This window comes from Etheostoma cragini, chromosome 6, assembly GCF_013103735.1.
Source record: "Etheostoma cragini isolate CJK2018 chromosome 6, CSU_Ecrag_1.0, whole genome shotgun sequence".
In the NCBI taxonomy this organism is placed as follows: Eukaryota; Metazoa; Chordata; class Actinopteri; order Perciformes; family Percidae; genus Etheostoma; species Etheostoma cragini.
The window spans coordinates 26,636,384-26,646,938 of NC_048412.1; the positions used below are offsets into that span (position 1 = coordinate 26,636,384).

Here is a 10,555-nt window from a genome sequence, read left to right on the forward strand (position 1 = left end):
TACCATGTGAATTTCTTTTCTTTTTTTATTGTGTCAACTATACAGATTTGTTAGCTTACAACAGGATCTGTATGATTATCATTGTCCGTTCCTCTCTCTGGAGGACCAAAGCCATTCCCCATTCCCAACGACCGTCAGCTTTGGTGCCTTGGACCAGCCCAATCTGCATCTTTCCAACTCAGTCCTTGTGCATTTCCTTCCAACAGACTTCAAACTTCTCCAGACAAAAAGTCCCACATGTGCTTGCTTCTTGTGTCCTAGTTCAGATCTACCATTTTCATAACCAGGAAGCTGAGCTACACTCATGTAAATCCCCCCCCCCCCCTCCCCTGGCTGAGGGCTATGAATGGGCTTTATGGAAATGGGCATAACAAGGAAAAATGCAGCATTCCCCTTCCTGCTTTTGCCCTGGCTTACTTACAAAACGCCATATCCGCAAGGACAAATTGTAATATAATTATGAACAAGCTAGTAAACATAATTAGGCGACAATTAAGCAAAAAAAAAAAAAAAAAAAATATCAGGTCAACTGACTGCCCATTACCTTTAATTTTGCATAGAAACACAATTTACATTTATTACAAAAATAAATTTCTCTGTAATTTAAATAATCCCTAATTATTTGAAGGTTGAATGCAGCCAGTAATGTCCATCCATTTCCGTCAACAGCAAAGGTAGGTTTTGCAGTTGGGGGTGGAAGGGAGGCCAAGAAAAGACGAAAAGGCACCACTAATGAGTAGTTTATGTCCATCAATGTCCGATTTCAAAGTGGAGGAAGCATCCATCATGTGAAAATAAGCCTCTGAGTGTCCAATAATTCACCTGATCAACAGGGCCAGTGTCGCCCCGATACCAGCGAATCCAGCAAAGGCCATGAGCGTGTTCCTCACTGTGGACTCTGGGTCTGCTACTCTGAAGAACTCGACAAAACCATCCTGAAAACAAAGGATGAAAGAACAATAAACATGGAGTTTCGAACCCCTGACACATAGTGTTCTTTTGTTGCACAATTAAGAAGAGTTGCGCAACAAGTCAATTAGTTCCTGCATCCTGTCATTCAGGCATTTGTCACAAACTCACCCAGGCATTGTTTTTCACCAGCCAGTCCCGCTGGTCGGCTAGCAAATACGTAGAGATCTCCTGTCCCACCAGCTCCACACAGTTGTCCCTGCCTCGCTCCTTCAGGTATTGTGACACCACTGCCCCGAAGGCCACTAGGCAGGCGATCCGACCCCAGTTGGTGGTTCCGTCTGCAAAGAGGCTCGTGGCTACTGCACTGACAAAACTGGCATCGTCCCTCCTTTCATCCAGTGACAATTTGTTGACCATTCCTATACAGAAAACACAAGTGTTAGTCATTTAATATGGTTTGTACACGGTTTAATAGTAGTAACACTCCATAAATACAAAGTAATAATCAATTTCCGACGTACTTCCGTCGAAATTACATTACTGCCGACTACAATTTAACTTGGGTAGGCTACTCCCCACAAACAAGTAAAATGGCTCCTACAGGCCAAAAACAACAGTACCAAACACGGTGCTTTGAAGACTTAACGTTAAAACAGCCTGTAGCTTATGTAGCTACACAATAAAAGAAGCTACATAGACAGCGGCCTTTGACAACAATACTCCACACTTAACATTACGTGTCTCTACCTACCATTGTATGCGTATCTGTGTTTATCCAAAACGTCCTCCACAACTCTTTTCATTGTTGTTAGTGCTCTGCTTTCTTTCCACTGAGGCTTGGAAAGTCCAGTAAAGTCTCTCAGGAAACGGCCAATGAGTTGCCTCGTGTCGTTCTCCAGGACCGCATCGCCTGCTGGGCAACTGGAGACCATTTCCCCGTCTGGATCCGGAGTACACGGTAACGAGCCACCGTCGAGGTCGTCGCTGTCTTCCCGGAGGGTTTTTGTTCCGTACCCGTTTACTACCAGGTTCTTGGGTCGTTTCGGGGTGTCGTTTGACCCCACATTTCCGTTTTGAATTTCTTTAGATGAGCCCACTGCAATCTGCGGGGATGAATTCCCCGAGCCGTAGTGGATTGGTCCCTCCACGACTCCATTTTGAGGATGAATAAGACAGCTCATGACTCCGGTCGTTAAGTTTAACGCGGTTCGTTTCGTCGGAATAATATTCATTTGGATTACTTTTCTCGAAATTAAGGTTACGCTTGCTTCTTTCCTCTAAATTAAAACAAAAAAATAGGGTAAATTATGCTGCTAGCATGTGTTAAACAATAAGCTAGCGTTTTCTCGAATTATCACTTCATGTCCATGGCCGTGTTGCAGTGAATGAAGCGGAAGTGAGGAAATGTCCTTTTTATAAAATGCGCTTGCGTCACACGCCACACCTCTATTTCTCTCTCTCTGTCTAGCTCTCTCTCCGACTTCCCCAAAGAGCCCCCAAATTAACGGCTGTTTCAAACAGATCTCTTTCTTTAGGCCAGTTTTTTTTTTTATATTAACTACGAAATAAAGAGGAAAACAGGACTCCAAATCTGAGCAGAAGTCTCTGAGATTGTGATTCACTTGTGGGATATGTTATGTGTTTTTCCATGACATCAAATATGAATATAGCATTACCGGAAACCCTCGAGCGTCATAACGGCAGCAAGAACATTATTAAAGATAATGACAGTAATAACAGTGACAAGTACATAATATGTAATGTGTGTGTCTGAAGTAGCTTGGGCTATATTTCAACTAAAGTTTAAACCAAGAGATGTTTCCCATTTCTACCCTGGCATTGACATACATGGAGACTTTATTTAAAATAACTACAGTTATAATATGCAGCTATGGTGGCATAAACAAATCCATTTGATCTCTTTTTGATAAAGTACACAAAACATTGAACTCACTCTTGACACTAGATAGACATTATATATATATAGATAGATATAGATATATATAGATAGATATAGATATATCTATATATATATAGATAGATATAGATATATATAGATATATATATAGATATAGATATATAGATAGATATAGATATAGATATATATATAGATATATATATATAGATATATATATATATATATAGATAGATAGATATATCTGAAATTTATGGCCACTTGTCCTGCCCATTGTCACACATAACCTTTCCTCAAGTTTAAGAACAGTAGGATTCTCATCTTGCCAGTCTGAGATTTTTTTTAAGATGTTGCTTTTCTACACAAGTAGAATTTTAGTTTCCTTGTTATGTTAGGAATGTCGGAAATGGCCAGAACATTCTTTAACTGTCTATGTCTTCAACGAAGAGCCACGTTAGAAATAAATGGTTATGCTGCCCCCTAGTGGGCAGAGGGAGGTCCGTCGCCTTCAGCCACACGCTGAACAGTTAGGCCTTACTCTTCCTTTTTCATGAGTCCTTGTGTGTCACTCAGGTGCCAACAAATACATTGCTGGTACAAGAGTGGAGCCCTAACATCAAATAACAAGAAAATCTTATTAATGTAAAAGTTTATTTCAAATACTGACAAAAATCATCTCACCTACTCCCACACAACTGAAACATTCCAAGTATTCCTGTACTTTCTGAAGTCTTAAAGTGTTCTCCAGTCATCCTCTTTATCATGTAAACCCTTATTTATTTATTTATTTATTTATTTTCTTCTTGGAAGCAAGGGTGCCTCTGGTTTCCCTGCAGTTATCTTGGGCTAGGCTGAAATATACTTAATATGCAGTAATAAAAACACATGAAAAAAAAAAAAAAAAAAAGCAGAAACATGTACTTGCCAAACAACAAGAAAACAGATAAGGTAAAAGCTGCACAAAAGTACTTCAGAGCACACAGCCGGTCATTCCTTTATACATTCTGGCATGTGTTTCTCAGCTCAACGAGAGACACCCTGTGTGTTGGGTGGGAGACGACGTACCCTGCTATTTCCTCTCGTTGAACCGCTCTGTGCAAAGCCCAACATCAAGTCGCATTCAAGAACTCCTGTCCATGGTTGTTTGATTGGACATTACTCTGATTCACCCATTTCTTTTAGGAAACATTTTTAAAGCAGGAAAATGTAGGCTTTTAAACACGATAGGACGCTAAATGGTCTGTTCTTGTCAACTAAAGTGACAAAAGCGTTCCAGACATTTCTGGCTTGGGCCTGATCAAAAACAACCAATGTGCCTTTAAATGAAGTGTTAGAATTGATATCAACTGAATGGATTTTTGCCACAGGAGCTATAGGACTCTGAAACAGAGATACTCTGGGAGAACCTGGTAGAATCAAGAGGACAGGTGTCCTTTAGAGGGGAACATCTCCTTAGATTTGTCTTTGACTGAGTCAGCAGCATTTACACATATTTTCATATGATACAGATTCACATAGTCTCTGCAATTCACTAAGACAGAGCAGACGTAGTGTTAAACTGAAAGGAGAGAGGAACCATTGATTCAGAAAATAGCTCCGGCTATGCGAGCGTTAAAAGCCGGTGGGATACAACACAATAATCCCTTCCTTTTGAAGTCTATTTACAATGGCTGGAACAGAGAAAAAGCAGCGCATTCACACAACACCATAACTAGCACATACGTACAGGTCAGTTCTCTTTCGTCCACTGCTAATTTGACACATTTAAAAGTTTCAATGCAAAAAGGAGGTGAGGAGGAGAATGTGATGGTGCATGCACCCTATCCTATCACCTAGCCTACATGGTGGAGTATGCGTTTGTGAAGGTTCCCTGAAGCAGTTTTACAATACAATACAAGGAGGCTGAATCTCAGCGAGCGCCGGCGTCCAGCTCAAAATCGTGAAATGTGTGGATGGCACACACTCAAAGTCTGCAGATTTGCTGATCGCATCATTCCCCTCTTTCAGAGGTTGAACCACATTAGCAGGTGGGATTCAAGGGCAGAGCGTGCGCTCACACTTTGCCCCACCCACACCATTTGTTAGAAAATCTCGCTCTGCTTTGCCAAGTGTGGGAGTGAGTGCATCCTGCAGGCATGCAGTGTCCCACTTTAAGCCCCCGATGACGATCTCGGGAGCTGGGCAGACACCTGTTGATACCAGGCCGCCTGCGGTTTACCCTCCGTCCCCCCCTGAGATCAAAGATCAGTCTGTGGAGCGTGTCAGTTTGTTCCACAGGGCGCTGGTAGAAAAAGCAGGGCTACACTCCAGCTAAGGTTTAAGGGAAGTAGAGTAGTATTAGTCTTTTACTTAAAGGTCCAGTGTGTAACGTGTTTGATACATACCACCACCATCAATTAGTATTCCTATATATTCATATTTGCTTGAAATTATACATTCCTGGGCGCCCAGATAGCTCAGTTAGTAGAGCAGGCGCCCACATTTAAAGGTTTACTCCTTGAAGCAGCAGGCCCGGGTTTGACTCTGGCCTGCTCATGCCCCCCCCGTCATGTCTGCAGCTGTCCTGTCAATAAAAGGCGTAAAATTCCCCTAAAACTATCTTTAAAAAATAAACAAATTTCCATTTGCATGAACTGGGGTAGACGCTTCTTATTCATGCGCCATCTTGAAATACGTTAGCCGGTAAGGGACATACAGGACACACTGCTCCGCCTTTCGTGTTTTTTCGTTGTCACAAGATAAACTCACAGGCGCTGCTAATAGGTATCGTTGCTTACCAACTTTGAAGAAGGAAACCTGAAGTCTTTGTGAAGCGTGACGGCTACCGTAGCTGTAATACGTACTTTGAACTGCGACAGAGTTGATTGTAATATATGATCTCAGGAGAAATTCCTACACATTGGACCTTTAAGTCAGTGTTTCATGGCGTCAATCGCCAAAGAGTGCAAGATGTCAAGGGAACCACTAAGTCTGACTGTGATATACATTCTGGAATTGTTAAATGAACAACACAATGTTTAGCTTTAATAATCAGCTAGAAGAAGAATATTTGTTTTAGTGTGTCCAAACAATTTTCACAGGACATGTGCCATCGTCAGACACAACTACGAAGTCTATGACTGTAGATATTTTTGTCTTTTTAATTGGACTTTTGTGATCAGACATAGCCGTCTAGTCAAGTGTTTGCATGTGACACTAAAACCCCAAAACCTTTAGTGGTGATTTGGATGCGTGTTTTAAAGATGACTGGCAAGTTAAGTCACATCACATCACTTTTCGAGAGCGACAGTACTAAATTTGTCTCCGTTGGTAAAGCATATCATTTCCAAGCCAGAAATCCCAGGATGTAAGTGAGTCGATTTAGCACTACACATTTCTCTCGGGCATGTTAGCTGGTCTGGTCCTCAAAGCAGCAAGATTATCACGTTACGTGCGTGGTTGTGTTTTATTAACAGAAGCATATACTCTATGGAGGGTGCTTCAATAACCCCACAAATCTTTTAGGCGCGTAGTAAACACACGTCTTGATGCACCTCAACAGCGACCAACTGAACCCAGAGATCGGCAAGGACCCCAGCTAATAAAAATAATACAAGGACATACTCAGCTGGATCCGGCCCTGGGTTGCTTACAGGAGTGTGTTTACATGGATTGTCGGGACAGCGAAAAGGAAAGGAAGGAAGGAAGGAAGGAAGTGTGACTGTGGACGTTTCTGGGCTCCGTGTGTTTTGATACTTCCTATTACTAAGCTGATGCCCCACTCCCGTTTAAAAAACAAAACAAAAAACACGTTACATTTCTTTTTTGTTACATGTTACAATCATGCAGCATATTTAGAGAGAACAGGAGTGACTGGAGTCAAGAATTAAAGCATTAACATTAACAGAGAGGGGGGGGTCCTGTTTGGCTGAGCTGCAGCAGATCACCTCAGGGTTTATGTTCGACGAAAGGTGGGCTGAAGGATGAGATGAAAGGGAGCCTCCATTAATTTCCCTCATTTCCCAATGTGATGCCAGTGAATGCTAACGAGCTAGAGGCAGCTGCCCCTCACGTATTTGGTAAGCAAGCCATTATTCACATACATCTTTCAAACCCCTCACACCGAAGCCAGCCACCAGCATAGATAGGCAACATAAAAACTAATAAAAAATAAAAATCGAGGGACGTGCAGCCATCGTGGTTCCTAACTAGCTTACACAAATTATTTTGGTGTCACTTAGGATGCAAAAAAAAAGAACAAAGCCTACTATACAGACTACAAAGTGCATTTACTCACCCCATCCAACCCCTGCCTGATGACACACCTACTGTGATGCATCTTGGAACACCAAAAACCAAGACATACGGGTGGCGGCAGAGCAGAGTGCGCAGAGGGGGCAGAGCTGTGCGTGGTGGGAAGGCAGAGAAGGCTGCGGCCTCGTGGGCCACCTAAACCTCCATCCCTCCCACCCCGCCCCACCCACATACAAGCAAATGGAGTTTTAACTTCTACAACTCTGCCCGACATGTTAAAGCCTGTGGTGCCTTGGGATAAAAACAGAAGACAGGGGAGGGCATGGACACATTGGGGGACGCGTGGGTGAGGAGGAGGGACATTTGACGGGAGCCCCAGGGGCCGTGAGGGCGCTTCTAGGATGATGGAGGCTAGCCGGCTAGCTTGCTGGTCACCAAGGAGGACTTCCGCTGGGGCAGGTCCTGCGGCGTGGGAATGTGGTCGCCGGTTACCAGGTTGTTGTCGGGCCCTGCCACAGGAAGCTTCTTCATCTTAGCCTTGGCCATGTTGTAGTCTCCTGAGTCAAAGTACTTTTGCTGCGTGGGTTGGGGATGGGGGGGAGACAGAAAGAGACAGAAAGGTGCTCACAGCTTTAGAGACATGCCGCTGACTGAGTTCAGTGGATCTTTAAAACAATACTCACATGGTAATTTGTACAGTGAAAGAGTTATCAGTCCCTATAACTGTTCCTGCTGTCCATACTGACCCTGTGGAGGACCCTTCCTAATGCAATCCCAATATTACAGATGGAGGACAAGGGTCACGGTCCTCATTTTGTGCAAAAACGTATTCCAAAGTTTAGGGTGAGTTAGGCCCGTTGCATTCTCATGCCAGCCTTGGTGGCCTGTGGCTTTTCCTGCCTTCTTCTTCTTCTTCTTCTTCTTCTACACTGGCCTACTTATGTACTTGTTGCAGATTTGTTTACAGGGTCCACCACAGTGTCAGAGAGCAATGGCAAATCCTGCCTGGACAAATTCTTACTTCCTTGAGTAAACATTTATACTTGATTATGAAGTATGAGGAGTATGAACAGAGAAATCGTTGTGGACAGTGTGCGTGGGTCGCCACATGGTCCACACCGTGCTCTTTTGTCATCTTACGTTGATGTGTTTCAAAGTTGACGTCTTTTTAGACAGGAGGGATTAAGACAGTATTGCAAGAATCTATTGTTTTAACAACAGAAGATGAAAGGGGTAAAGTATTTAACTTTTCAATGGAGTGTTGTATTGTGCAAATTCAACGCCAAAAACCAAACAATTCTCTAATTTTTAGATTTGTTAGTCTCTGATGATGTTAAATCTGAGGGTTACTTTATGATGAAATACTAAAATTTACTCTTCGGCCCTCTCCTGAGCTTGGCTCAGCTACTCCTACTCAGTGATTTCCCAGAATGACTTTCTATCTCCAGAGGTGGAAGTTCTCTGTAACATATACAGTATGTGAAGGAGATTACAGATTACTGTTAAGTAATCTGTCGAGCAGGCGGTTCTATTTGACATGCCACCAATGTGGCTGCATTGTGTTTTGGTCTACTGGGGTTCAGTCGGTGGAGAAATTGTTTTTCTCTCTGCTTCAATGGATTTTGCCGTATAGGATTGTTAAAAGGACTACATAATGGCAGCTCTTGATAGAAGCCCTTGCTCTTTGGTTGTGCGGGGGACGCACAACATGTATCAGTCATGTTTTGAATGACATAAACATCCAATCCATAAACGTCCAATGCAATCTCCATTGTAGCCAAGCTATAAAAAAAAAATCTTAATATGATTAAAAGGTGCCCTGCCACACACGTTTTAATACATAATTTTCATTACTTTGTAAAATGCCTTTGTTACCTTGTTTCAAGCCATTCTAGCGTGGTATAGAAAGATTTGAGCAACTTCTCATTAATATTCAACAAGCTGAACTGTTTGACTCTGATTGGCTAACAGCTAGCCAATGAGAGCCTGGCTATCGGCATCCTTTAACCAGTGCAACTAGGCAAGCTCTTGAATAGTAATGAGCTCAGGCAACATGACGTCAGACTGACCAGCTGTTGTAATTGGCTGATTTCTCTTCTTATTTCTTTCCCGTGGCTAGAGCTGACAGGAGGTAGCATCTTCACATTCACAACATAACACAAACACATATGGACCTGACATATTTCAAAAGATGCAAGTAAAAACAGTTTTGTGTGGCAGGGCACCTTTAAGAAGATGAGAAAAAAGAATGCAAGGAAGCCTGCCTTTCCAACAGTGCTCTTTCAGTTCTTCAAGGTAATTTTTCAGTGACAGTGAAGTGTTGGAGCTGAAATAACCCCTGGTGACCTACCCCTTTCTGTAGTCTCTTCATCAGGAAGTCTGAGCCGCCGGGCTTCTGGCCCAGGCTGGGGTACTTGGCTTTCAGCTTGGCCTCCTCTGACTTCACAGGGTTCGCATTCTTCTCCTGGGAGTCCTGTGTCGACAACAACAAACAGACATAAACACTCCTCCGTTGTAGAAAACAGGGCCTCTTCAAAAGAGTCAGCAGATCTTTAGAAAAATGCAAGCACAACCGGGACAGCGATACATTTATGGTCACCGTACAATTCCCACAATGCTGCTAATAAACAAACACGTGTATAACTATGCATGTCATTTAGCTGGCGCTTTTATCCAAAGCGACTTACAACTGCTAAAGGTCGCACGCCTCCAGAGAAACTAGGAGCATCGTTAAGTGTCTTATTCAGGGACACGTTTAAAAACACCACACCAAAGGCATGTGACATATACACTGGGCCATCAGCTCTCTAAAAGCTGCTGTATGACAACACCTAGCGGGTAATTAAGATACTTCCTTCATAATAGTATAAGTCACAACATCAATGTTCTTCTATCCCATAATACCATCATGCCTGAGAGGAAAGAACTCAGGATGAGGGCAACGCTTGTTACAAACACAGATCTTAAAAAAAGAGGTCAAAAGGATTCATAGAAGCTTACTAATGCTGCGTTTCAGACACAGTTTTTAGCCCGTAAGTTACGACTTCAAGTAACGACTCAGTAGCGTTCCAGCCATAGTCCCCACAAACCCTTCTAGCGTTAGCTAGCAGCTACCCAATGTTGACGTTAGCTACCGCTAGCTTATCCTAGGGATTTCTAGTCTGCAACATTTTTTGGGCTTCATTTAATACACATAAGCTGTAGTAGTACACAATCTTATGTGGATTGTTTTGATTACGTGGAGTTACTTTATTTTGCCTGTTTTTACTATTTCATACAGCCTCTGTACGGCATCAACCAGTGTCGCCATGGTTGTTTGTGTGTGTGTGACCGCAAAACTGTAAGTGGGAGTATAACTATCTTGTAGTAAGTCACGGGTTAGACTGCCGCTCCACCAGGGCCCTTTCACGGGGTAGAATGTTATGGCGTTTTTCCACTGCTGGTAACAGCTTGCCTCGGCTCGCCTCGGCCCGCCTCGGCTCGCCTCGGCCCATT

At 43.0% G+C, this 10,555-nt stretch overlaps 2 protein-coding genes across 2 annotated transcripts in view; both read right to left on the reverse strand.

Annotated features, from left to right (window-relative positions):
• Positions 1–2,305, reverse strand: mcl1b (MCL1 apoptosis regulator, BCL2 family member b). Its single transcript, XM_034874632.1, has 3 exons — positions 1,664–2,305; positions 1,081–1,331; positions 1–935 (listed from the first exon to the last, which is right to left on the reverse strand). The coding sequence occupies exons 1-3, from the start codon at positions 2,142–2,144 to the stop codon at positions 819–821; spliced, it is 849 nt and encodes a 282-aa protein (XP_034730523.1). The 5' UTR covers positions 2,145–2,305; the 3' UTR covers positions 1–818.
• Positions 2,306–6,558: 4,253 nt separating this feature from the next.
• Positions 6,559–10,555, reverse strand: part of ensab (endosulfine alpha b) — a 7,715-nt gene continuing 3,718 nt past the window's right edge. The window contains exons 2-3 of the mRNA XM_034874558.1: positions 9,411–9,533; positions 6,559–7,636 (exon numbers count right to left, since the gene is read on the reverse strand). Coding sequence (XP_034730449.1) covers positions 7,472–7,636; positions 9,411–9,533 — 288 coding nt within the window. The 3' untranslated portion in view covers positions 6,559–7,471. The remainder of the gene's footprint in view (positions 7,637–9,410; positions 9,534–10,555) is intronic.